The sequence below is a fragment of the Ascidia mentula genome, chromosome 7 (genome assembly GCF_947561715.1).
Source record: "Ascidia mentula chromosome 7, kaAscMent1.1, whole genome shotgun sequence".
Taxonomy (NCBI): Eukaryota; Metazoa; Chordata; class Ascidiacea; order Phlebobranchia; family Ascidiidae; genus Ascidia; species Ascidia mentula.
This window is the reverse complement of record NC_138572.1, coordinates 11,000,387-11,028,050: the sequence shown is the minus strand read 5'-3', so window position 1 is coordinate 11,028,050 and position 27,664 is coordinate 11,000,387. Positions and strand designations below refer to the sequence as shown.

Here is a 27,664-nt window from a genome sequence, read left to right as displayed (position 1 = left end):
TTATGCAAACTAAAATTTTGTTAGAGAGGAAAATTTGCGAAAAAGAATAAATCTGATAGACAGTGAAACAATGTACACCAAAAAAGTGCTACAGGTCACAAAATTATAGTTGGTAATTGATTGAAGAAAATATAAAAACAACAAATTCATGGTTAAATTCGGTCCGTTCCGTCAACAATCATCGATCTACTTTCATTCTAGATGTGAACAGGAGTCATGCTTGAAGCAGGACGGTGGTAGAGGTGGCCGTCACTTGATGGCGTTGCACTTAAATAAAATAATAATCTTGCTATTTGGAAGAATGACTACAAAGATTTACAAGTTAATCATGATATAACACAATATAACAAGTACAACTGTTTACATGGTTCCTTAAAAGGGTTACAATCTACTAGTACTGCAGCAATTCAAGATTTTGCTTATTTGTAAATCGCAACTTTTTGGCACGGTGTTTCAAAACTACTTTAACAAATAGAGAGACAACAGCAATAATACTATCGGTGTATCTGATGAAATTTTGGCTGCGCAAACGCAACACAAAATAAAAAAAACTTACTTTGGACTCTGTGAGGGAATGCTGTCAATAAGTGATTTATTTCCCAAAGATGCTTGTGAACCACCCATGCAAGGACCAACTTTACTGCGTGGGTCTAAACGTAATATAAGATTATTTAACACGGTTGAAGCTTAATCAGTTTAATTGTAACTTAATATCAGAAAACTTACAGCGTTTTAGGTAACAAGCCAGTCCAATCGCTCCAGCCGCCAGCAAAACAGAAACTCCAATAGCAACCCCAATAATAACCCAGGTACTGTCAGTGGTTGCTGCGGGTGCTGTTGTGGTTGTAATGGAAGTTGTGGTTGTGCTTGATGCAGTGGTGGAAGTTGTTGATGTAGTCTGGAAAAATGAAAATAGCACAAAATCACATTCCACAAGAAACTACAAAAATCCACAAAGAAAAGTGCATTTTAACAAAAAATAGTTTGTCGTAATATCGCCATTTATTTTCTAGAAATCTTTAGTGTGTATTTCGTTATATAAAATCACAAGCCTACGTCGTTTACCGTGATCAAGCAAATCGTATCGACTGTAAGTCCACACTGAGAACTTGCAAACGTAATCTCATTTCCTTTAAAATTCATCTGTTGAGATCCTTCGATAAAGTTCTTCAAATTTTCCACAGCCCGTGTCACGTGATCTGTGCTCTCGGCATTCAGATCGAAAATCACTTCAGTGTTGACATCTTGATTAAAAAGCGACTTGTATTGATGTCAGAATATTTAACAAGTGACTTTTTAACAAACCTGTCGTGTCTGCAACGTCAAGGGAGCCAATGTAAGCTGATGTGAGGAGATCTGTAAACTCGTTGTACATGAAAACTTTAAACAATGATCTTTGTGCGTTGGTGTACGGTCGCGAGTTGATGAGAACTCTGTGATGCAAACAAAGATATTGAAAAATCGTTTACATTTTTTACCGTGAAGTCTCCAACAACAAAATAAATACACTTTACCAACCTCGCTGTTTGGGTTGCAGCCGATGCTGAGTGGATGCTATCCACGCCCGCAGAATGAAACTATAAGAATTATACGTAAGAAACGTAGTCCAGGCATTTAAAACCACATTTATAAACATAATTCAAATACATCACAAACCCATACTAACCTGCACGGGTTCGGCGAGTACGTTCATGTCGTAAGCTGGAGGATTCGTGTAAACTCGGTAGAGTAAGTTGTATTTATGATAACGCTGCGTGTTGGTGATTTTCAGACCAGTGGTGGTTATTAAACCGCTGGTTGCGTCAAATGTAAACGAATTTACACCAGAAACGTTGGATGTTCCGTAAATGACGTCATCGTCAAGTGAAACTGTTGCATGCCAGGAAAGACCCTGTGTCATAATTACAGTTACAATATTAAAACAAAGACTACTATCGTTTTTTATCGCAACTATTATATGTTTACACAATAAGCAAAATCGCAAACCAAATAAACTAAGTGGTTACCTTATGGCCAATGTTCTGAAGCAGGTTTCCTGAACTGTCGCGTAACTGTAGTGTCATAATCACGTCATCATCGTGGTTGTAGAGAGATCCGATTCCAGAAGTGAAAACAGGGTGAACTGTGCGTTGATTTACAGTGACCGTTGCATTATGTGCACCAACCATGACTGGACTGGGTTGCGACACCTGTAACAGTACTGATATTAAAGCTTTGATTTATTTCAATTGGAATTCTACACATGGAGAGAAGTTTACACGGCTAATTGTGAAAACCTTTATGCGAAGCAACACAAGCATTTTACTTGTGCTTTATGTTAAAATCGAACATTAGTTGCATTTTCCGACTTACTTCAAATCGTAGAATGTATCCTTGACCAGCATGTGAGATGGTAAGGTCGCTGAATGTTGCACTTCCCTGAAATCAAATACAAAATGTCAATTTTATGACAGATTTTGTTCGTCTCAGATTACTCGATAAACATTGCAATGTTCTCTTTCGTATTGGAATAAAATGATATTGTAAAAGGTTTGTCTATTGCAACATGGCAATGTTTTCTAACACACTACCAAAATACTTAATTAATTACGTTGGAGATAGGAACTGTAGTTTGTCCACTGAGCACAGCGGAGGAGTCTGCGTTGGATCCAGATTTGTCGAGCGATACAGTTATCATCCAATTACCTCCCAAAGTATCCACAATTTCACCCTATTGTATTAGAAAATACTTCTATTCAATGATAAGCTATAACAATGGTAAATAAAATACAAACACTTGTCATGAAATATAACTCGAAAATAACAACACAAGGACCGCAACATACCTGATCGTCTTTAAGTGTTACAGTTGCAGCCGTCGGGAAAGCAGTTAATTCTTCAACCGTGTCCGACAGAGTAATGGTCATTGTTGTAGGAACTTTGTGGACGACTATTCCTTGGTTGTAATCTGTCAATAAAATTACCGCATTAATGTTCGAATAAACCTTTTGCTTTCTGACAACTTGGATAAGTTACTGTTTGTCTTTTCGCTAGTTTTACAACAAAACTATTTCAACCAAATCAAGAAGTTTTGTATTTGATACCGGTGCTGTTTGTTGCAGCGCTTTGTGACGACATTCCAATAACAGAAGCGTTAACAATAGCTGGTAAATCTCCTTGTTGGAAGTGGAGAAGAACCTATGGAAAAAAGTTTAACATGGAAGCTTGGTTAACGATTTAAGTGCATATAATTACACCAAGGAAAGGAAAATAGCAATATTTGCAATAGCACAAATTAACAGTCACTTACCAAGTTAGTTTTATTATTCAGAGTATCAGGATCGAGTTCCACACTGCTGTTAAAGTTGGTGTTGTTTGTAATTTCGTCGCCAAATTCCAATGTAACTTCATATGTGGTGGTTGCACGTTTCTCGCGACTACGTAATGCAATTATACTCAATTTTGACACAGAGTTACCAGACTAACATAAAGTGGTGGTAGGTATACGCAGTGCCACTGCTGGACCTGAGGAAAATTGTTGCCCTCACCGAAAACAAGGGTAACATGAACCAATGAACACGATAAATTCATCAATCAATCTTTAAAGTTAAGTTTGCGAATATTAATCAACGTTATTAAGTTATTTGGGTGGCCTATTTTTTGGATTGGCCCCGAAGCCTTGTGTGCCTAATGGTTAATCCGGCACTATAAAAATGAATTATTATACAGGTTTTTAGTGAAGTTTTGCATACCTAGTTGAGCGGCGTTTTCGAGAATTTTCTGCGACGATATCCACAACCCGGATTTTATGTTTGGGAACATCCAAAAATCTGAATATTTTGAAAATAATAATGAACGCATGTGCGGTGAAAGTCAAACGAATGCAAAACTTACGCTGCAAGATTTGTGACAATGTTTTCGCCGAAAAAGTCGTCAATGCTTTGAGCGGCCACAGAAAACTTAATTTCAACGAGTGGGCTTGTTTTAATTTCGACTGGCTCATTTCCTCGGATTGTCAGGTACATTATACGGGTGTTGGGGTCCATGTAGTTGGCTCCGTTTACACCTAAAGATCATAACACAACCGCATGATTAATATGCGCGAAGTCAGATACGTTGGTATACATCATGATGCCAAAATTATCCAAGCTATAATGCAATATTGCACGCATGTAAGTGTACTTCCTTGTCAATACGCTATGAAGTATCATATTTCCTCATGTTTATATCAGAGTGATTCGTATTTAGGACATTGTTATTAGATTACCGGAATTAATGGCTGGTTTAAATTCATCCGGGTTGTTTGCTGATGGACGTCGTTTTGCCCAAACATTATTGCTGCTATCGTAGTACGAATTTTCGGCGTGGACAAAAACTTCCGACTCAGATCTGTAAACATCCAACCTCTCCGGTCGCGCAACGCTAGACATAAACAAAAATTGTCATTTCTTGGACTGTCACAAACCTTAAGGTAGTCACCAGCACTTACAAAATGCCAAGACGAACTGTGTCTGTGTCTGCAACGTTGAGTAAGTGGAATCTCATCTGTCTTGGGGTGTAACCGGTACAGAATAAGTTAAAGTGGGTATTGGTGCTGACAATCAGGTAGAATGTTGAGATTCGCTTTTGACAAGTGTATCCGAAACACCAACCGTGATCCTGTGGTCCTGCATACACCAACATATACACATGTGATTAGATTTGTCTCAAAATCAGTAACTTTTTTATTCGTTTGTCATTGCTTCTAAAAACATAACCCTTTTGGGGCATTTAAAGAAAGTCTTACAAAAAACATAAAGTGTCGATATGTGTAAACCTTGTGGATAAATTTGTAAATCTAAAACATTCGTTTCTTTGCTAAAAAAGCACAGGTTCAAATTAACTATTAATAAAGTTAAGTTATAAATTGGTCGTAGAATTTTGATTTTACCGTTGTTAAGATCAATATATCGATCTCCAAGCAGAGCCACGGGTGAAAGTCGTCTAGTTTCCGTATCATCGTCCAAACTCTCCATAACTAACATGGCGTAATCACGTGTTCCTACTCCATGACAGTCGTAAGCTTGCCAGGATGGAATGTAGTTGCAAGTGTCGCTTCGAATGATGCCTGAATATCGCTTTTTTATATTCTTCGACAAGAAGAAACGGGCAATGTGTAAATACGGGTAAAGTAATACCTCTGTTGTCGGCGATTTCAGAAACTGGAATTCTTGATCCATCCGTGCCAGTCACCATTGTTAGAGGAATGCGGTAATCCCCAAGTCCAAGACTTATTCGATCAGGGTCGTCCCATCCATATTCAGCCTTCAAACAAAAACATTAAATTGGAGACAAAGTTAGGTTTATTTCAACTCATATTCAGATAATTTAAACAAACCTGTGGGATAACGGCTCCAACTTCACCCAGGAAAGTTCCGTCCAAATCTTTGATGAAAACTTTCTTTTTCGCGTCGCATTCCATATCCACACAATCCGAAGGATTCACTTTGCTGTGAATAAATTTACGTTTAACTTGTTGGAGATGTAATTAAACTTGTTAAAGAATCAAAGCATTTCTGAGCAAAATGGATTAGATAAAGAGACTTTCAATAGATGATACTTTTTATTTTAGCGTAAAAAGGTGCGACTGAAAAAAATACAGAAAAATGTTTGATATTTAGACGAGACTCGAACGAGACTGCAAAGGAGAGAATACAAAACTATTGTTGTTCTGTGGCATACCCAGGACTTGGACGATCAATGAAAATTTTGCTTTCTTGCTCGACATCAATCAATTTCATTCTCTCAACGTAAGTTGGGTGGAAAGCATCTTCGTTGGAAGGGTTGGTGTAAAACACGAGATCCCGGGTTGTTCCATGTTGTTTGTATGAGTAGGCAGTTAAACCTATAATATACAAGAAACCGTTGGTATAAAAATAGTCATCAAAACCTTTGGGAAACATTTTAATAGCAGAAGCTTGCAGCAAAAAAATTGTAAAAACACCCTGGAGCGTTGTTTTTCAAAATTACTAAAACGTGTTTCATGGAAAATGTTGGCACAGTAGTATTTTCTTAACAACAGTAATGACAAGCGAAAGTTTTACACAAATTACACTGCAACGACAAACCTGAAATGTTGAGTAAGCCATGAATAGCCGGATAGTTTTTGTTTAAATTAAACGGTTTAAAAGGAGCCCCGTTCGGTCCACTTGCAAACAATGGCAACATAACGCATGTCTTTCCACCAGTGGGCGTTAGAGGAGCTTTTTTGGAGGGACTGAAAGGCAACAATTTGTTTAAAATCAATTCATGGTGCGTGGACAAATGTTTGTAGAGAGAATTTAGTATTTTTGCTAGCATATGTATATAAATATATGTTAGGCAAAACAATACTGTGTTTTGTGAACATTAATACGAATACTTTTCTCCTGCACAATGCTCAATGATAAACTCCTAGTGTAATTCTTTAACATTAAAAAAATAATACACTGCAGAAAATAGTGTGACAGCAACAAATGAAGCAAAATGTCCAAAAATTTTTCAATTAATTTAATAAACAGGGCATTCATTAAATCAAATCGTTTGAATGGGTTGTTATAAAAAACTTTTGTGTTATCGCCAGGTGTTCATATTGGTTGAAAATGCATCATAAAGCTGCCTCATACAAAAAGTATAGGGAAGAGGTTTCAAACGATTTTCTTATCCTTAAACTTGGCCTTGGCATTGTATGTAATAATGAACAAATTAGATAAATAAAATCGATTGGTGATCTTCATTACTGACCTTTGCGCTCTGACGATAAGGTTTTTGTCGTTCCCTTCGTCCATGACGTCAAGTGTTGGATCGAACGTATCACTGCGACCCACGCACAAAACATTTTCCATCGTGGCATGCTTGTCAACATATTGATGAGTAAGAGCAGCTGGTCCAAAGATCAATGGTAAGTATCCCACCTATATCAGAAACATTCAGGTATTTGCGACATTCAGTCATTTTATTTGCAATAAATTAATCTTACCGTCGAATCGATAATTACGGTATTTCTAACAACAACGCTTGTTGCAGTTTGATGATAGATTCCATAATCCCAAGCCTTGTATATAACAAAGTTACGGATCATTGAACAAGATCCGATTCCATCTTCGATGAAAATTTGAACTCCGTGTAAACCTCCGTGGGCAACATTGCCTGAGTTAAAAAATATTCTGCAGTGTTTACCTGACCAACCCCAAAATATGACAAACCTGTCCAGGCATTTTCTTCCCCTGCGTCACAAGCCTCTCCATCAATATGATAACACAACCTCTCACAACCAGAAGCTGCATTGCCGTTCATTATCAAGTCTGTAGCTTGAGAAACTTCGAAATTTGCTTGCCAGTCCTAACGAGCAACAGCATCAGGTAAACTTAGTCACATCAAAATTGGTTAATTCGTATTTTCATTAATACTAAAACCACATATGAAACTACTGTTGCTGCCAGGCATATTGCAATTTAAAATATACTGCTCCTCTGGCATTAACGTTATATTCTTACGACGTTTGGTCTGCCATTCAACGAGTGGAAGTTTCTTAATTTTGTGCCAGAAGAGCAGTATATGTAAACTAAAACAGTTTTTTATGCCTTGACTACCAATATTGGGCATATATGTTTAACGTTGGAAAGGACCTACTTTAAAGTTAGTGAGTTCCAGGCGGTCTAGGTAGGCTCCTCTAAACAAAGAGACAGTGACAAGATTTCTCTCAAGAATGTGGTTTGACCCCGTGATTCTGATTCCTGCCAAAAAATTAAATTGAAATATTTAGGTATTTTGCAATATCGAATATTAGTGCTATCCTAGAAAATATTTAAATTCGGTCTATTTTAAATATCTTCTGTCAATATTCGTTCGTTTACGTTGTCGTACTATCCGGTTAATTTCATGGCCGAGTAGAAAATACAATTGGAGTAAAAGATAACGAATGGAAAATTCACTGAATATTCGGTTTCCATATTGGGTTACGGCCAAACATTGAAATATACATCCTTCTCGGATCTCTATTAAGTAAGGATTTCCTGCAAGATACATACCGTCGTGTATGGTTCGATGAACAACGTTGTCGGTAATGGAAATTCCGTTAGCACCAAATGTTCCGATCGCAGTCGAATAACCATCGTGGAAAGCGCAACCTTTGACGTAAGATGGTCGTGACGTCACAACGTTTCCAGTATTCAGCCAAGCAAGAGAGAATCTTGGATCATAAGTTTCGGTCCATCCTTCCTGTCCAGTTCGATGGAACTCAACGTTACTCAGGCGAGCCCAACCTGAAAAAAAAATTTTTGTTTCCGTAATTTGTGGTGGAGATAGATGATCTGGAATTTAATGTTAAAAAAGTTGGTCTGCATTGGAATCTTTCATGAATAAATAAATATATAATATTAGAATACCGGGCTGTCTGAACCGTACAAACTTACCAGTAGTTGAAACACCACCAGATGTATATCTTCCAACAAGCACACGTGCTCCAAAAGCTTCCTGGTCGATAGTTGGATATTCCTCACCTTTAAACATTATTCTCCGTCAATATTTATTCAATTTTTTTAAATAAAGACTTGATTTTTTTCAAATAAAAGGCTAAACACTAATGGAACAACCATTTTATTACATACCTATGATTTTAATGTTACGGGTCAAGATTCCTACTTCAGCCGCCATTTCGTATGAGAATCCGCTGATATTATAGGATTCACCCAAATGTCTGTATGCCAAAGTTCCTGCGAGTCCAATGGTGTTGCCAGAAACACTGGCAATCACATGCTTTTCGGTTTCCGTTGCACTGAAATCATAAATAAATGTAAGTGTTACAGATTTGTCGGTTTAAATCAGATATTTTAAGTTGGGCAAATTAAATTAAATACATCAGAAGAAATTCCTGACCTGTAACCAGTTGTAGTGATAACAATCTCATCTCCAACATCCCAATCCACTTCTGCCGAAACCACGATTGAAGTGGCACCAGCACTGGCAGTCTGAGCCAATTTCACCCAATGGTTAACTTCAGTCTTTCCATGCAAATCGCATCCTCCGAAGCAACCCAAGGCCTTTGATCCAAGGTTTACTCCTATGTTAAAACAAGGACATGATGCAACATTTAATTTTTATATAGATTATTAATACGACGTAAATGTTGTCATTATAATTTACACAACTTTGCCAAACTTTCAAATGAATTTAACCTTTAAAGTCGTTATGAGCACAAGAGCATATTAAAGAAAATGTGAGTTTTCTGTGAGAACCCCTTACCGGGTAACGCTACAGCTGGCGTTGCATGGTTACCACGGAGACGAATAGTCAAATCAGGTCCAAAATAGTTCGTATCGCTGAATCCAGCAATCAGACGACCCTGTGAAGTAAGTTCATATGTTTTGTATATCATCAGATATAATAGTGGTTCGGAAAAAGTCTGGTTTCAACAAAACGTCATGATGACTTACTATTGTTGTTTTAAGTCTGGTAAAAATAGAGTAAAAAATATTTACTTACGGTAACCAGTATGGTTATTGCAGATACAGTCGTGGACGTTTCAAATTCAAGGACGCCGTTGATTGTTAAGGAATCAACTGTTATTTCAGGAACATCGACTACCACCCAACAATCCGCCAAAACAACAGGGTTCGAAGTGTCCTGTGATTTGAAGTAGTGATGGAGTTGTACAGTAGGGAATATTCGGATTCGACCGAATAATAGGTGTTTTTCAGTGCTCGGTCGAATCCGAATATTGAGTTCGAATCTTACGTTTATTATGTTTTACTTAAATATTAGCAACGGCACTTAGAATCCCGCATTGTCGTTGGGATTTATACACGAAAATGGGATTATACAAAGCAAACACTGGCAAATTTAACGCGTAAATAACGACACCAGAATTAAATTGTGTTGCTCTACCGAAAATATAAACGACGCGGGTGATTTTTTACGACGAATATGACTTTTTTAGGTCCGGATTTGACCGGATATTTCGTGCAGAATCTTTTGGCACATTTTTATTATATGGGAGGAAATTCCACATTTGTGTACTTACTGTTCGGTTTATACAAGAAGTGGTTTCATCAGACCATAAAACAGAGCCCTCGGGTCGTTCACGGTCTGGAGGAATTTCACTCGGGTCAGGCGGTGCAATGCAATCTTCATAAAAGCACCTTAAATCAGAAAAAAATCATGTCATGCGAATTGGACTCAACAAAATTTAAGAATTAAATTCTAAAAATTTAAAAAAATTAAAACCTGTAAATTTGAGGAGACACAGTTGTGTGTTGGAAGTTGTCGTCCTTGATCTCTATTGAAGCCCGCTTTTTTCGAGAACTTTCCTTTCCTTTGATTAAGTATCTGAATACTTTGTTGTCTTGACTGTAATGCCAATCCAGGTTTTGCAACGAGGGAATTGTCGCATCCGTAATTTCCTGGGCATTCGAAATGTTATATCTTGCCTCGCCGTTCATGAAAATTCTTCGTGAAAAATAAATGGAAATGTAGTTAGTGATAAATAAACTAACAGAAAGGTTCTGTTTGGAAACAAATATGTGCCCATTTTTGGCGAACTTGGGAAAAATATTACGAACTCACTTGTCTGGTCTCTGTGTAAATTTATGCGAGACAGTGAGGTAATCGCCTGCCATGAAGTCATAAAATCTTGAGTTGTAAGTAATGTTTGTAAATTGCTCGCCGTCCTTGAAGTGCATAGTGTGATGCTCTTTGCTGGGTAAAAGTAACATGTAACCTAAAACAAAAAAATTAAATTTTAAATAAGTAAATGCTTTGCAATTTAAATTTATAATAGAAAACCATATATATATATCGTATTACACGATCACCAAATACCAGGTTTGTGGGTGAGTCGTTTCTTTTCGTAAATGCCAGACGAATTTCCGTGCTGGTTTGCAAAAACCAGGTCGTTTGCTTCCAAAGATGAAGGAAGTACATTGTTTAACGCAAATCTGTGAAAACGTATTTCAGGTTTGCAAATCGCCGACGTGAGACCACTGTTGTACGGTTCATCAGCAAGCTGGAACATGATTTAAAAGTTTATTGTTGAATTGTTAATTTAAAACTGGTTTTGTAAAAAAAAAATTACCCGACAATTTTCCTTGATATCAACCAGACCAGAGTACGGAACGACTTTGGTAAATGGTTCGTCGCCAGTAAAAGAACTATCCCTGTCTTCAAGCACCCCCTCGTGCTCCCATCGCCACCTGACCTTGCGCGGAACAGACTGAAAGCTTTGATCTGAACATGGAGAATATTTAAGTTAGAGAATTCTTTGTACTTGACTTGTGGCACGAACAACTGTTCGCAAATGATTTGATCCGACGGAAAAATTCAGGTTAGACTAACTCACTTTGAAGCCAGTAGTAATAACCGCCACATCTAAACGTGCAAGTTCCTTGAATGCTGGTTACTCCATATGCAACACCAGATCTGTCAAAGTTAAAGAAGTCAACTCCGTCCAACAGCAAACCTGGTCCGAACGGTAAGATCTACGAACATTTGCCGATTAGGAAATTGGTTAAAATATTTGCATACCACACAAATTCAACCAAACTTTACAAAAAGGATTTTTCTAAATTTTGTGCCATATTTTTTCTAACTTTACGTAACATTTTATTCCCTACACGACAAAACTACTTTTTTTACTTGCAAACGACTTACAATTCCAGTATTTGTTTCATAATTGTTTGCAGAAATGTCCGAATGACCAACTACAAGCGTGTTCTTAATGAGAGCTCCTTTTTCTTCACCCCATGGTGTACCCTTGATAAGTTTGAGATCCAATCCGGCCACTTCGTTGTTCACCATCACGAAGTCGTGGAATTGAATCGCTCCACAATTTACCCATTCTGCTCCCTTTTCACAATGCCAAGTTGTCAAGGATTTGAACTTGGCTGGGCTTGGCTCAGATCCACCACATCTGTCATCAAACATACCGGTACACATTGATTGAAATTTGAAGTTATGTTGTAGGTGCAGTAATATTGTAAAGAATACAATCATTCAAATCTATACAAATGTAATGTGGTTTATTATGTTTTGGATACTGTACATCTTTTCCGTCCAAAGATATTTAAGACAATACGATTTTCCCTTGTTTAACTTACACTCCACCAACAACTGGTGTATATGTCTGGAAAATCCACAATCCGAACCATCCTTGTGAGTGGACGGTGTTGTTTTCAAACTGACCAAGTTCAACATTTTGTTGGCAAACGTTGGGAGTGAACGAGGGGCCATCAGGGTGTTCGTGCATTCGGTACCAGAAGCCAAAATGGGTTCCTCCCGCCGCGTGATTGTGACGTAATACATTGTCAGGGTTGGTTACCCAATATGCCGCTGGGGTAAGTGAAAAAAAGATAAAACAATTACCATCAACATCAAGTGTAATAAAACATTTGAGAACAGATAAATGTAAGTAATAATTACCTGGAGTTATGTCGTCGTTAAGTAGCGAAGTGCTCTGTTTCACGAATACAGCCAGGTTATATTGCAAAACATTTTGAGTTTCGATTCCATCTTCAATAAAAAAGGCTCCTCCCATAATGTTGTAAATCACATTTCGTTCAACCAAGAGATTGTGAGTTCCTGCAAGCGAAAATGTTGCAATCACTTTTAATACGACAGGTAATTTTCTTGTCATGGTTTTTGTTAACGTACAAACTACACATTTTAATTATGTACCTATTAGTAGTGGACTTTAGTTGTTATGGGCATCAAATCGAATTACTGTGTTTAAAGCCTTTAGGCCTAAACTGCTAAAGAATCGCTTTATTTATTGCTTATCTAAAGATTATATAATTTTACCGTGAATGGTGACAGCTCTGTTGAAAGTTTGATGGATTCCGCATCCTCTCACATACATTCCACTAACATTTCCCATCAAATGCCAGTGAATTGGATATCTAGTAACATTTCAAACCATTGATACGTCGGTAAAAAACCATGCTTATATTTTTAAATCAAACGCCTGTTTTTCCAAAGTTGGCTTTATGAAAGAAAATAATATTTAAAGCATACAACAATTAAGGTTTACGTTACCTGCCAAGCCTGAACGCTTGTCCAGCGTAGTTAACTTCAACATATTCAATACGAGCGACTGCTTCACCAGAGTCAAAGTTCTGTGGATGAATCATTATCGATGCACCGAACTGATCAGCCCCAACCTCAGCACCGAAACGTCCCTAAATCAATTTCAACTAGTGAAAAACTTTCTTGGTTGTAAATGTGACATTAGGTTAAACAATGTGTACCTGGAAACAGGTTTGTTTGGCAAATTGTCCGGTTTGAAATCCTTCCTCGCATTTTTCTATTGGGTCATGCCAAACGTGGTCGTTGGATCCGCGGAAAAGAATGTTCCTTGTTAACAAACCAACCTCGGCTGTTTTGAAACGTGGTTTCAATTAATTTATTCAGTTTTTAAATAATAATTAAAGTATTGAGCATATGCATGAATTTACCGCGAAATTCAACTGTTCTTGATCCAAACGTTTCACTTTGCCCCAAATGCTCATATTCCAAGCTTTGGTTGAGGGTCAGAGTTCTACCATCTGCACACATTTAAAAGTTAAATGAATCATATAACCCGCAATAACACATCTAATGGTGGTAAACGACAAACCAGATGATATTGCAGTTATTGTACGTAGCTCGTTTTCGATTTGCGAATGTCGAAGTCCAGTGGATGCGATCACAATCAAATCATCAGCCTTCCAATGTACAGGGTCTTTGACAGTAATCTAAAAAACAACTTCAATTTTATTGGACAGTTAATATTTTCCATTGTTTGTGGATAAGTAGAAGTGTGTATTGCTTCAAATTATGTAGGGATTTCGACATAAAAAAGTATGGCCCGCATCATAATGGTACTGTATATGTCCAAGCAACACGAAAAATCCAGATTTATAAACTGTGCAACCGGTTTGCTACAGAACAATTAACCTAATAATTTTCTATGATTGGTAAATATTTTACTGTGAAACAATTGGTCACATCGATCGTTTTATTGCGTCATATTTTCATCTTCAAAAAACAATCTAGTGTAGAGTTTTCCTTTAAATTGACCCTGTATAGTGCTTACCTGAGTAGAACCGGCAGCGGCAGTACTTGAAAGCAACGACCAGGTGTAAGGAATATGCTTTCCGTGCATATCAAGAGTTCCATTGCGAACTCCCAACGTTTTAGCTCCATAAATCGGAAGCTCAGGTGAGCGTAGGTGACCATACATGACAATTTCTGCTTTGTGTTGGAATGGCTCTTCTTCTGTACCAATCTGTGAATACGATGTGAAACCAATTTCATTAAATTTAACAATTTGTTACGTTTTTTGTAACTATTTACCTGAAGCTTTCCTCCCTTAACAATGAGGATATTTTCAGAACTCAATTTGACATCTTTCTCGTCAAAAATTATCGTGCCTCCATCAATCAAAAGCATTTTCAGAACAGCTGTGTCTGTATCCAACATCACTGTTTTGCCCTGAACAAAAATCGAGTTTAAACAACATCACTGTTTTGAAAACAGATTGGTGGAGCGATGGATTTTACCTGGGGAATAACGACAAAGTCTTGGGTGGTTGGGACGGTGGTACCTCCCCAAGTAAATATGGACGACCACAAATCGATGTAATAAAAGTCAGCGTTGTTCTGTGTTGCTATTCCGTTTGTTCCTACATGTACAGCCACCTAGAAATCACAAGCGAAGCGTTTTGACACAGAAAATACACATTGGAGCAAAATACACATAAATGTCGTTTCTCAAGAAAAGACATGAATTTATGAAAATCACTCGCCTTGGTTTGTATTGTGGATTGATGTGAAGATGTGGTGCAGGTGATACTTGTGTCGGTTGCAGAGGAAACTGTGCAGGGACTTCCATCAATAGAAACACTCGGATCTACACCTGACAACCTTTGAGAGACAATAAACGCATTTAGAGATTAATGGAGGTTGCCAAAATTGCTTCAAAACTGACTTGAAGTTGGTTCCCGTTATTGTAAGTTCGGTTCCACCTCCGGTACCACCTCTTGCTGGAGACACGCTGGTAATAGTTGGTGTTAAAGAAGCGTCGTATGTATAAAGTCCGCTACCAGTTGAAACGTCATCGCCATTTAATACTTTTACGTCACAAGCGGTGGCACCTGGGAAACAACACAGTATTTAATTCAATGTAAAGGAATTAACAACAGTGAAAAATGATCAGATTTACCGTCGTTTGCGGGCGGAGTGAGACAAGTTATAGAGGTCGGGGTGGTGGATTGAATATTGCACTCTTTATCACAAACAGTGACTTTTGTGTTAGTGGAAAATCCTACACCATCGACTGCAACTTCCTGGGATCCACCGTAACTTCCTGTTACACAAAACATTTTAACAACTTAAACTTTATCAGTATTTGTTATATTAAAACAACACTTACCGCTGTTTGGGGTGATGGAGTCAATTCTTAGACTGTAGGAGAAGGTGGCGGTAACTTTACTCAAGCCTTTGCCTCCGACTTGTACCTACACATAAAAATCTTAATACTTTTTTTTCAATATTTCCCCGAACAAGCATTTAACGAACAAGTACGTGGTGTTGACATGTTGCGTTGAAGTTAAACACTGACCTTTACTTGAGCAGCTCCACCCTCCCGTTCACCTAACGTGCATTCAACCGATGTATCGGTCACAGCAGTAACACTGCAGGCAATCCCGCCAGTTGTGACAGTTACTGCATTTGTGTCTGTACCAAATCCTGTTCCAGTAATTGTGATCGTATCCCCACCAGAAGCTGAAGAGGTAAACAGAACTTTATAGAAAAATTTGTGGTGTAGATTGATTGCTCATAAACTTACACCCTATACTCATAACATATACAGTTACCATGACTCTGTTGCAGCATTTTCAAATAATTGTCACGAACTCAAAATGCTAAGTATTGTGCATGTGTTTTCGTATGACTACTTATATATAACTCCTGACGCAATTTTAGTTAGTGGACCTATGTCAAACTTGTAAAATTATCGCCATAGTAAGATTTGAAACAAAAAAAGCCAAATCGAAAAACTAAAAAAATGCCTTTCAGGTTTGTTACCTTGGTTGGGGCTTATGGTTGTGACTGTGGGTGTAGCGGCAGTTGTAAACTCAAAGGTTTGTACTGGGTATGTTTGACCATTGGAAGTCACCACCAGATCAAGAGATGCTCCAGCATGCGCAGCGGTCGTACATTGGACAGTGGCATAACTTGTGCTTGTTATCTCACAAGTTTGATCACCAATCATAACACTGGTTTCACCCTCTACAAACCCATTGCCTGTGCAGAAATAGATACAATGTAACTTTAAATATCTCATTTATTTTAGTGAGTATATTTAAAACTTCTCGTGGGTCAAATTTGGATAAGAAGCAACAAAATAAGTTACCGGTAATTGTGATGATTGTTCCGCCTTCCTCACTACCAGCTGTGGGTGATATTCCATCAATTTGAGCTGAGTTTTCAATTTGTTTATCTGATGCTGAGACAAAGCTAGGGTAACCTGCAGAAATCAGTGATGTGTATATGACTTTGGAAATATGGTTTGTGTTAATGTAAATTTACCTTTTCCGACGATTCTTACGTTGACGTTATTTGGTCCAACGGGGTAGCGACCCAGCGAACATTCGATTTGTGTATCAGTGACGCTGGTCACACTGCAACTAACTGGTCCTACGAAAACTTCAACGTTGTTTGTTTCCGTGCCGAATCCTGGAAAGCGTAGCGTAATGAAAATAATTGCATTTGTCGTGGGGTTTAAAAAATGACATGGAATTAATTTTTACCGAGCCCGTGAAACGTAAGCCCTGTGGTTGCAATATCAGCACTGGGTGAGACATCACGAGAAGTCACTTCGGGTGTTGAAGCGCTGTTAAATGCAAAACTGCAATCCCCCGAACAGTTTGCTTGTAAACCTCTGCAAAAAAGCCGCGAGATAAGAGCGACGTTATCGAAATAACTGATGTTTGTACTAACTTCTGTTTGACGGCAACACTACCACTGATGGCCGAAGAAACAGATTCAGTTTCGCATTTAATGCTTGTGTATGTTGATTGAGAAACGTCCACCGTGCATCCAACATCGCCACTTGATGTCGCTATTGCAACAGTCAATGCATTGTCGGTGTAGCTGAACCCGGAACCCTGCAAACAATATAATTTTAAAATCTAGTCTTTTTACAGTGGATATTTACCTACCTCGATAGTCACTTTGGTTCCACCGCTCAAAGATCCGGAGACTGGTGCTATTGACGTCACTTGTGGCAAGAGAACATAAGATCTATGTTGAACATTGCGAATCTCCATTCTTGCCAAACCAACGTTCGGTAAAAGTACCTTGACCTCGTGATAAACACCTTAAAAAATTTTTCAAGCACAATTTTTAGAAAGCAATGTTGTACTTATTAGTCCTTAAAAAACAATTAAATGTGTTTGAAGTCAACTTAAAGTTTATTAACCGTGTTGAGTTATTAAAAATTTGGTGGCGATTCTTACCAACAGAAAGTTCCTCTGAAGCCTGTATCTGGCAAACCAGCTGAACATTTGTCCCCTGTTGCACTTCACACACCTTGCCTCCAATGGTGACAGTTCCACCGTTCAATCCGGTTCCTTATTAATATTAAATACATGAAACTTCACAATTAGACATTTTGTTTGGAAGGAATTTGATTTAAAATAATTTCATTGGCAGAGTCGCCCCACTGCGAAAGCCATTCTACACGAATTTGTCAAATATTTTACATAAATCACATATCTGTTAGAAGGCATCGTGGATCAAAAACCTTTTTTAATTAGCAAACCTGTCAAAGTAATTTGTTGATCAATGGTTCCGCTTGTGGGCGATATTAACGTAATTACTGGAGTTGTAGATGCTTCGAACGTAAATGAAGAATCGAACTGTAAGAATATTATTAAAGATATAAGAATACAAAGATACCACAACATTCCCCGAAAAGCCCACCTGATACTTCGCTTCACCAAACACAACATTTACGTTTCCAGTTTTTGAAGTAGCGTCTGTTACTGTCACCACTCCACGCATGAAAATTGCACATGTGTTTACGTCATCAACGCACCCGCTTCCGAAGTTATAAACACCCGGTGTGTTAAATTGGAAAGTGTGTGATCCTGAACATAATACAATAAACATAAAAGGTACGACCCTTTATCCTAAGCACAATGTAACTTGCTTTGTCAAGAATAACCTTGCAATCTGATTTTTTTTTGCAAAGTGGGAAAGTGCATCCAAGAAAATTATGATAAGCCAGCTTGATTACCTGAGACCGAAGGTGCAATATTGAATCCGTTGTTGTCAGGATTTTTACTGAGGCCATCCTCGATTGTGAAAAGGCCAATATTTACCCCCTCAACTTGTTCAGGAACTGACCAAGTGAATGTTACCTTGTCACCAGCCATTATCTCCAAATTAGATGGTTCCCAACCATATCCAATACCGTAAGCTACAAAAAAACATTTTTGTTCATACTATTTCTATGAAACGGAAAGGGCTCTTGTCTCTATTTAATCAATACAGCCAACAATTTTATTTTTGCATATTTTTTTAAACTTTAAACTGAATTAATTTTTACTTGGATGTTTTCCATCGTTTGTGACAAGATGTGTAACACCAGATGATTGGGTGGTGCAGGTTGTTTCGGTTGGTGTAACTGCAGTAACGTCACATGGTGTTTCTCCAATCAAGACTTTCATACCAGAGGTGAAACCAGTTCCTGTGACGGTTAATTCCGTTCCACCAACAAGTGATCCAGTTATCGGATTAATCGATGTCACGCTCAGTTCATATGTTATTACGTTTCTGTATAAGAAACAGTTATGTTAATATTTAAAAAGTGCTTTCCGGTCTTTACAGGTTTTATTCCAATTAAATTACTGAAAATGGTTGCCCTCTCGTACTCACGTGCCAGTAGCACAGCCAATGTCGTTGAGGATCACGTTAAGATTATAATTTCCAGCTGACAGGGGAGGACTCTTCACCACTATTTGGGTATCCGTCCAACTAACAACATCCACAGCGTGCCCACTGAGGTTAACCTTTCCTTTCGTAGTGCCGAAATTCGTGCCAGTAATGGTTATATTTGTTCCTGTGGTAAACAACAATCCTCGACATAGCCGTACAATATTATGTTACTATGGTTACCAGAAATATTGTGAAAACTAATATTCTAAAACAATGTTAAAATTTGCACCAAAACATGAAACAAAGCGGAATTACGCGGTCGAGAGTTCCATAAATCGGCTTACGCAATAAGTTTCAAAATATGGTACTATTATTGTGTGATGAAAAAATAATAAAAGGTATTAGAATACATGCGTTTTAGTTTAATTCACTTCATTACCTCCATCCACGGTAACGGTGAGAGGTGTGACGTCTGTAACACTGGCTGTGCTCGCTTCACTATATTCATAAGCTGCGGATGAGGTTACATCTGACCCAGCTGTGGTGACAGTAACGTCAACTGTTCCAGCACTCCCAGCTGTAGTAGTGCAAGTAATGGAGCTGTAGGAAGCCTCAGTAACCTCGCATGATTGAGTTCCAAATAAAACCGTGCTGCTGGAATCAAAACCTAAAAATCACAATTGACACAAAGGAAGTCTAAATATGGATCAAAATTTTGACGATATTTCAAATACTAACCAGTCCCAGCGATGGTGACCGTTGTACAACCAGCAGTGCTTCCACTGGAGGGCGTTATTGTTGTAACACCTCCGTTGACGGTAAAAGTGTTCATTTCTGTTGGAATGCTTGAGAAACCTTTAAATGAAATAAAGTATTTATTCATTCAATTACAATGATGTTGTCATGATACTTAATATTACTCAATTTGAAATAACCCAAATATTAATTTACCTTTTGTAGGCGCCTGAACAGACACAGCTTGTGCACCACTGGGTGATTTCCCAAGTATACACGTGATAGATGTTTCACTTTCAGATGAAGGAGTGCATTCAACTCCTCCGATAAGAACGATGTTGGATGATGCGTCAAATCCACTTCCTGTAAATCGTGAAATTCCGACATATAATTATATTAAAAGTAATTTGGATAAGATAGGATTTAAAGAAAATTCCAAAGATATCCTTTACATCGCAAAAAATGTTTGTTTGTGAAAACAAACGTTCAAATAACAAATATTTACCTTCTATGGTTATTTCTGTGTCAGCGGCTCCAGTTAAAGGTGCAATATTTGTAACTTGGGGTGTTGCTGAACTTGCCATCTCAAAGTTACAGTTTGAGGGATTGCTTGTGTCAAAAAGTCCCTTACAGTGGGAAGGCACGTTGTTGATGAAAACTTGAACCTGTTCAAATAAATAAGAATAATAAGGAAACATATGTATTATCTGCATTGATAGCATGCAAAAGGAGATGAATAATATTATTAAAACGGCGTTTGGGAACTATATTGTTATAACGCATACTGAAAAAACGCTTTGAAATATTACCTGTGGTTTTTCGTGGGCAGTTCGGAAAAAATCCCCGTAAGCTGGATCCATAATTAAACCTCCTTCACTTCCTTGAGTCACGGCTGCCGTCGGGTTATTCCCCATAAGATTTCCTTCGGTGACAGATAACGTTGGATATTTACCGCCAGGCGATTTGAAAGTCACTTTCCACGAGTATCTGCAAAACAACATGGTTTAATTACACACCGCGAATTACGCCATGAAAGATTCAACCATTGTACTACACAATTTAAAGGCTGTTTTAGGACGTGTAAATGTCTGTCTATACCACAGCATTTTGTAGCAAAACCTATTTTTTTAGCAAAGTACATGTTTTCATACATTTCTCACTTGTATGCATGAAGAGCATCAAAGCAATAAAATATTTTTTTCTCAGAAAGACGGTAATTCTCACCCGTAACACGTTCCGGATCGCTCTACATCCACGTCGTTGATTCCGTTCATGTTTTCTATTTGTGTCTCAAGATCTTCTTCGGTTGCACTGGATGATATACCGGACACCGAACCATAGTTTCCGCTTTCAAAAGAGAGGTCAAACGTGCCAGTCACTGGAGTACTTGCCTGCTCGTTCCGTTGTACTCGAACCTACATATTTTTATTGCTGAATAATAGCTGTGAGTGTTTAAAAAGCAGTGGACCCTAACCTTTGAGTTTGAACCCCAGTCATAAATTTCATCGGGCGATACGGTATTCTTTGTGCCAAATGCAACACCTAGAAAGCAAAATATCAACATTACATAAGGTTGTAGAAATGAAATACGGGTATCATCAGTAAAGGCCATTAACTATATATGTTGCTGAGACAAAAAAGAGTTTTTACTGAGCACAAATGTGCAAAAAAGTTTGTTACCTAACAAAGGAAAGTTGTTCCCGCAATCGATTGGTTCGAAGGTGACTTGGTAGGTGAGGTTGGCATTCGCGGTTCCAGCAGTTTTGACAACAGTCACTGTAGAAAGTTTGATGGAAGGAACGGCCGAGGGTCTGATTCTGTTGATGTGAGCTTAAAGGAAAAACGAATATATTATAACACATATTTAACATCATCAGAAAATAAAGGAATTGCCACCATCTCTTTCGTTGGTGTTGTACTTCGCTGTAGAGGAGATCAGAACATTGTCGACGTACAAATCACGGTCGGCATCAGAACCTGCCGTCACATATAGAGCGAGCACTTGGAAGGTTCCACCATTTGGTTGAGCTGAAAATGTTTCGAACATGGTTGAAAAAAAGATTTAGTAACTGTAAAAGTACATCATAAAACTCAAATTGTCACAGGCACGGATTGTTCGCTTCAAGGTAGATCTTAAATGTTTCTTACCCCCAGTCAGTAAAGCATTTATATCCACACAAACATGTTTCCAATTTTCTGTGTTGACGAAATCAACATTATAGAAGCGCTCCAGTGTACTTGTACGTACTTCGTCGGTTTCAAAATCAACGTAACGATATGTGATACGAATTTGATCACTTATGTCACCGTTGTATGCAAAACAAAGCTAAAAACAAAGAAAATGCGAACTGTAACTTATGCAAAACCACCTCTATGTGCCAATAAAACGAAATCAGAGAAAACATGCAAACCAATGTAATTTTATGTTTCTAATACCGAGGGAAACTGTGCAGCTGAATAGCCATCTACATCGTTATAAAGATAGGCTGGATTTTTGGCTGAGTATAAACCACAAAATGAATCTTCACTTGATCTTGTTGCAATGGAAGCTGACTCAGTCTCCATATTCCTGAAAAGAAAAAATGTGCAATAGATTCTCACAAAGTCGTATCCGTCCTCACAAAAGTTTCGCTATGTGATATGTACGAGTTCGTGTTCCAATACTTACTGTCATACGTCCTGGGTTGTGTTGCGACAGCAAGAAAGGTTAAAAGTATCTTGATGTCCGCCAAATATATCAATTTACCCAATAATATGCAAATGACGGGTTAGCCGCGACGGTAAAGGTCAATATATTTTTGTTGGCACGTAAAGTCATTAAAGTTTTGACATAATTTGCTGCCCCCTTAATTGCGACAAGTGGATTGTGGGTTATAGATACCATTTATCACACCTGAAGCACTTAGCGAACATTTGCATTAATAAATCAACCTTCGTAAATAATTACTGGAAAAGACCAAATCTGTATATAATACTAAAAGAATACTCACAGATATGAGAGATAGTTAGCCGCAAGCCCAGATTCAATTTCTGGTGGACATTTTGGTCCGAAGAGTCCCTTCACGGCATTTGCAACAGTCTGCTCATTAGCATCATAAGCAACACTCTCTGACACATAACCGTTCACTTGGAATGTGACTGTGTTAAGATCAGGAACACCTTCTGTAGTTTCTGTTGCATCAACAGTTAGCGACGCACCCGAACTTTGTGCAATGAGTGGCATTTTTCCTACGGTAAAAAGTGATTTTCTCGCTTTAGAAATATTTTACAAGGAACTAAATGGAGGAATGAACAATGATACTAGTTTGAATTTTAAAGATATTTAAACATGATTATATAAAAAGGTGGGGCAAAATAGTGTTGCACTTCCAAAGTTTTTCTTATTAAAGGTTTATTATATTCTTACCTCTTGGCGATGAAAATGTGATGGTGTAAGTGCTTTCGGTTCCTGTGACACTTACAGTTTCACCGTTAAGTGCAATAAGATTGTTTAATGCACTTTCAACTGCCGAGGGTTCCGAGCCGTATGGGATCGGAACTGCAAAGAAAGTGCATCATTATCTCTTGTGTTACAAATTGCAAATGTTCACATCAATTAGTTGCCAGAAAGGTACAAGATACAAAGCGAAAATAAAAACACAAAGACTTTTTACTTCGACAAAACCAGCGAAAAAGCGGAAAAAATTTTCCAACCTGTTGAAGTCTCGAACAGTTTCAATTGGAATGCGTCCACACAAGGGTCACTGCAAACTAATGTAAGTTCCCAAACTGAGTTAACAGCGGTCTGTGTTGCCCATTGTTCAAACGCTACGGTCTGTTGCTCTTGTACCACGTCAGAAGAGATGCCAATCGTATGTTCGTCCGAAACCGCCCAAGCTATCAAAAGCAATCACAAATGGGTTTTTGTCCATTTTGTTTAGAAAAACAATTTCCAATGAAAAAAACTTATCTTAAACCAATTTAGTAAACAATTTGTTGTATATTTGTTCTAAAACGTCGCAATTTACATGTTTCGTCTGGTGTGTAGTCTGTAGTATCCCCGTACACTTTAAGATGAACATGAGATGATGATGTATGATCCACGTGTCGTATTTCAAAATAATATTCAGTTCCAGCATTTAGAAGCACAGCCACACTATCGGTGTATGTTGATCCAGAAGCAGATTCTACGATCAGTTCCTGCACATCACATCATACGTGAAAACTCAACATTGAAAAAAATTGGTTTCTTAAATTGTCATAGAAAAGATATTTACTTTTGTTGCCGGATCTTGTCCATTCTTGTTGAGATAAAGTTTCGCTTCATCGTCGGCTTTTACTGAAAACTTGTAGTTTCCCGTTCTTGCAGGGACAAAAAAGCCACGAATGCGAGCAAGAAAGCTGTTGTGATTGATAGTTCCAAAATGGGAGGAATCTTGGAAGTAGGTGAAACCTACAAAAAAGAAGGGTGTCATTCAAATTACGATTTTGTTTAATTTACTACCAAATTTATAATGTGAATTGTAGAGATGTGATAAACAGAAGGAACGTTAAAAGTTGTTTAATGGTATCTTACTTGGAGTTACTGCACTGAGATCGGAGTCAATGTTTGTCTCGTCCAAGAAAACTTCAACCAAAAATCCGCGTCCTCCACTGTACAACGGCTTCGCTGTAATTTGTGGAGTTGTGCATTTGATCTCGGTGTCAGTTACAGACTTAACATCGCATTCACTTCCGCCCACCAAGACCTGTATTTATTGAACTGTTATTTTAAACTGTAAGTAATGTTTGAACGTATATTTCTATCATCCCACAAAAAGAATCAACATATCAGACAAAAGAACAGTAAAAGCTAAAACATTTCTATTCTCTTTTTTTGTCAGCATATATTGTTTGACTAAAAGAGAAGAGCATTATTATAAACACGCACCCTTGCGGCAATTCCGGAGAGATTGTCAAAATAATTTCCAGTGACAGTGAGAATCGTTCCACCAAGTGTACCTCCTTCCTTAGGACTGACGTCATCAACCACTAAGATTGCATGGGTTGTTAGGATTAAGCCAAATTGAATATTTTGGCAGATAAATATGAGGATTTAAACGCGTTAAATCTCTAAAGTCATTCTTGGCTTTCTTAAGACTGCTGCGTCATATAAATTGTTTTAACTGATTATTGTAGCGTTGTTTTGAATATTTATTTGCGTCGTAAAACTCATCTGCTTTAATGTAAATACATGTTAATTTTTCAGTCTGGTTTTAATTTTAGAGACACGTAGCCAAACACTTACCGGCGTATGTTTGTATCATGTAGATCCTGTCGTCTGCGCTAACTTTGCGAGTTGTCAAATATGAAAGTGATCTTCCAAACGAACCATCGACAATGAAAGAAATATTCTGGTTTCCGACGTAGGAGCTCGAAATCTTGCAGTTCAAGTAACCCCACCGTGATGTTTCACTGGACAACTCAACACCGAGACTACAAACAATTGATGTAAATTGTGTGTTTCCAGAAAACCCGCGGCTTTCATTGTTCATCTTACAGGTTGTCTGTTCCGTTGAACAATTCGCAAGTTCCTGACGTCATCCAGACCCTCACGATTCGAGCTGTTTCCCCATTTTCCGATGCATCCACAGCAGAAGATGTGAGAGTTGTGTGGATCCGACCAGATATTTTCAATACGCTTTGGGGTTCACCCGTAACCCAGTCAAGGGCAGAAATTAAAGGTGTGCGCCATTTGTTAACCTAATACACAACAACAAACTTTAAAATATAATTCCAGAAGCTTTTTTTGTGGACAAAAATGCTTTATTTTATGCATGAGTGATTGCTTTGTTCAGTGGATGTTCTCCGCCGAGAAAACATATTACAATCTTTACATAGAACGAGCATCTCCAGTCCTTCCAATTGTTGTTGCAATAATCCCCAGAATTCAACCAGATTCCTTTGGACCGGACACGTACACGGTAAGTACCAGCTTCCATCGGTCTGCAAAGAAATGAAATAAATTAAGGTTAGCAATTCAACAGCGTTTAAAATCATTGTTTTAATGACACATTTTACAAGTGCAGTAAGTTTATGAATAAGTTTTGTTTCATTTTGTATGCATTTAATAACAAGAAAGCGTATGTGTGCTGTCGTATTCTGGTTTATTTATATGTACAGTGCAACTCCCCTATACGAATGTCAATAAAAATACCTATTTTTGGCTAAACAAACCTTTTCATGTTTGTTTTCTAAAAGAAGCAAATTTTGTAACGAACTTGTCCTCACATTATTTTTCAATCAAAGTATCATCCTGCAGCAAAGGAATTACTATAACATTCACATATGAATACCTCGTGTAGCAAACCAGTTGTGTCTCGTCGCTCTCTTCTTGGTGAACTTCACAATCATATTCGTTGAAGGAGTTAATGAGACGAACCTCCTTGTCGGGATCATTTGAGGTCAGCGACAGATCAACAGGAAAGCCTAGAGGGTTTCAAATAACGAACAAGTTTAGTGGAAATGTAAAAAGTCATCAAATATTAGTTGCAAGTACTCTTGCACAAACTTATCTTCACAGTTGTTCGAGTACTACTAACTTGAGCCATGTATCATCAATCTTGTTGCTCCATTCGTTCCACCGTAATTAGGGGAGACATAATCAACTTTTGTCCCGTTGCTATATCCGGCTAAAATGTACAAATCAACCCTATGTTAAAAGTGGACACACTTTTACCCATTTGTCACTATATAATCTTTAATTAAAAAACTTTGCGAAAAATATCCGCACCACGTTTAATTTTTCAGTACTTGATACCCCTCATAAATGTTTTGGGATATTAGCGTAATAGATACGTTTGGTTTTACTCATTAACTATTTGTGGTGAACCAAATCAGCCTTAAAATAACGTTGCACAAAAACTATATTTTTGTTGTTGACGGTTTATTTGGTTGCGACGCATATTATAAGATATTAGATAAATATCCGACCGACACCGACAATCCAAGAAAAAGGAAAATCAGCTGTTTGCAGAGAGACCAACTGGATCAAAGCAACAAACATATCAAAGTTCAAACCCCGTTAGTGGTAAACAAATCTCCCAATAGGTATAGCAGCACATAATGCCCAATTGTATTTAAGTTTATTTCTGCTTACAATGCGTGATTCTGACTGGTGCCTGGTAGTTTGTATTGTTGTGATAAAACATTTAATAAAGCCCAGGCATTGTCTCAGTCACTTTAACAACCTTTCTCAAAAGTGTATAGTCACGTTAACAGACACAAACAATCAATTCCTTTCACACGTCACCATAACGCGTTGTCATCACATAGAACAAAGGTTGCTGAAACACAAAGTGTCGAATTGCCAGTGAACAAAAACACTGCCATCAGGCAAAAGGTTGTAAGTCAGTCCCCTTTATTCAGTTCGAGATTTCGCTAATGTTTGAAGGTTGTTGCCAACACAGATCGTAATGTTTTGCAGTAAAGCAGAACTATGTTGTTTAACCAGGTTATCCTTTTCTGCGTATTATCGTTGAGCACATATCTTGTTGATTTTTAGGTTCTTTGCAATAGAAAGCTACTCTAGTTGTGTTAACACCGCTTTTATTTTTTTTAATCCAGACATTTAGTGCATCACAAGTTAAACTACTCCCAAATGCAATAGGCAATTCAAAGTTAATGCTATCTATAAACTTCACATTGGACTTTCCAAATACTTTCGTGCAGATAAAATATCATAAATGTATGAGACACAACATTTGAAGTGTGTGCATGGTTTTTTTCCAAGTGAAAGATCAAATTACGAACCAGCAGCCTCATTGGAGAATACATGGCCTCTTTAGGCAACGCTTAAGCCTGAAACTATTAACTGTAAAAGTGATTGTAATAACTGTTATGGTTAATTACCTTGCGCAGCAAGGAACAGGACGAGAAGAAAACTTGTCCCCTTCATTGCATCGAAATGCAAGAAATATAAGTTCTTTTTATCCTTCCGGTATATTTTTCAACTTACAAATTTAAAACCTTGTTTACAAACCTGGTCTTAAGAAAATGTA

At 37.8% G+C, this 27,664-nt stretch overlaps 1 protein-coding gene across 1 annotated transcript; it reads right to left on the bottom strand.

Annotated features, from left to right (window-relative positions):
- On the bottom strand, positions 1-27,664 carry LOC145909067 (fibrocystin-L-like). Its single transcript, XM_082996389.1, has 90 exons — positions 27,516-27,664; positions 26,207-26,296; positions 25,961-26,093; positions 25,502-25,610; positions 25,165-25,367; positions 24,913-25,100; positions 24,556-24,656; positions 24,202-24,373; positions 23,903-24,078; positions 23,654-23,825; positions 23,340-23,522; positions 23,053-23,184; positions 22,637-22,874; positions 22,083-22,215; positions 21,795-21,972; positions 21,543-21,674; positions 21,327-21,476; positions 21,121-21,188; positions 20,871-21,061; positions 20,456-20,633; positions 20,152-20,311; positions 19,863-20,009; positions 19,650-19,766; positions 19,351-19,578; positions 18,912-19,095; positions 18,583-18,809; positions 18,271-18,453; positions 17,955-18,121; positions 17,794-17,890; positions 17,489-17,602; positions 17,192-17,349; positions 16,971-17,137; positions 16,781-16,911; positions 16,560-16,706; positions 16,384-16,497; positions 16,056-16,274; positions 15,589-15,752; positions 15,400-15,484; positions 15,190-15,333; positions 14,956-15,121; positions 14,774-14,891; positions 14,529-14,666; positions 14,323-14,460; positions 14,063-14,254; positions 13,604-13,721; positions 13,443-13,532; positions 13,236-13,363; positions 13,024-13,166; positions 12,790-12,887; positions 12,412-12,570; positions 12,090-12,321; positions 11,644-11,902; positions 11,333-11,471; positions 11,069-11,220; positions 10,816-10,999; positions 10,561-10,714; positions 10,222-10,443; positions 10,019-10,136; positions 9,481-9,621; positions 9,241-9,340; positions 8,875-9,058; positions 8,607-8,773; positions 8,412-8,498; positions 8,028-8,261; positions 7,630-7,733; positions 7,203-7,338; positions 6,977-7,146; positions 6,742-6,911; positions 6,087-6,235; positions 5,701-5,863; positions 5,357-5,468; positions 5,157-5,283; positions 4,910-5,086; positions 4,469-4,646; positions 4,247-4,401; positions 3,874-4,045; positions 3,732-3,809; positions 3,290-3,416; positions 3,084-3,177; positions 2,826-2,947; positions 2,591-2,710; positions 2,353-2,418; positions 2,007-2,189; positions 1,667-1,891; positions 1,519-1,577; positions 1,306-1,433; positions 1,066-1,244; positions 727-898; positions 557-650; positions 1-267 (listed from the first exon to the last, which is right to left on the bottom strand). The coding sequence occupies exons 1-90, from the start codon at positions 27,559-27,561 to the stop codon at positions 198-200; spliced, it is 13,317 nt and encodes a 4,438-aa protein (XP_082852515.1). The 5' UTR covers positions 27,562-27,664; the 3' UTR covers positions 1-197.

Coding starts and splice junctions, on each gene's coding strand:
- LOC145909067 (XM_082996389.1), bottom strand. CDS start 27,561: ATGAAGGGGACAAGTTTTCTTCTCGTCCTGTTCCTTGCTGCGCAAG. Junction 14,892..14,955: donor ATAACGGGAACCAACTTCAA/GTCAGTTTTGAA, acceptor TGTCTCTCAAAG/GTTGTCAGGTGTAGATCCGA. Junction 7,734..8,027: donor TCATCGAACCATACACGACG/GTATGTATCTTG, acceptor ATTTTTTGGCAG/GAATCAGAATCACGGGGTCA.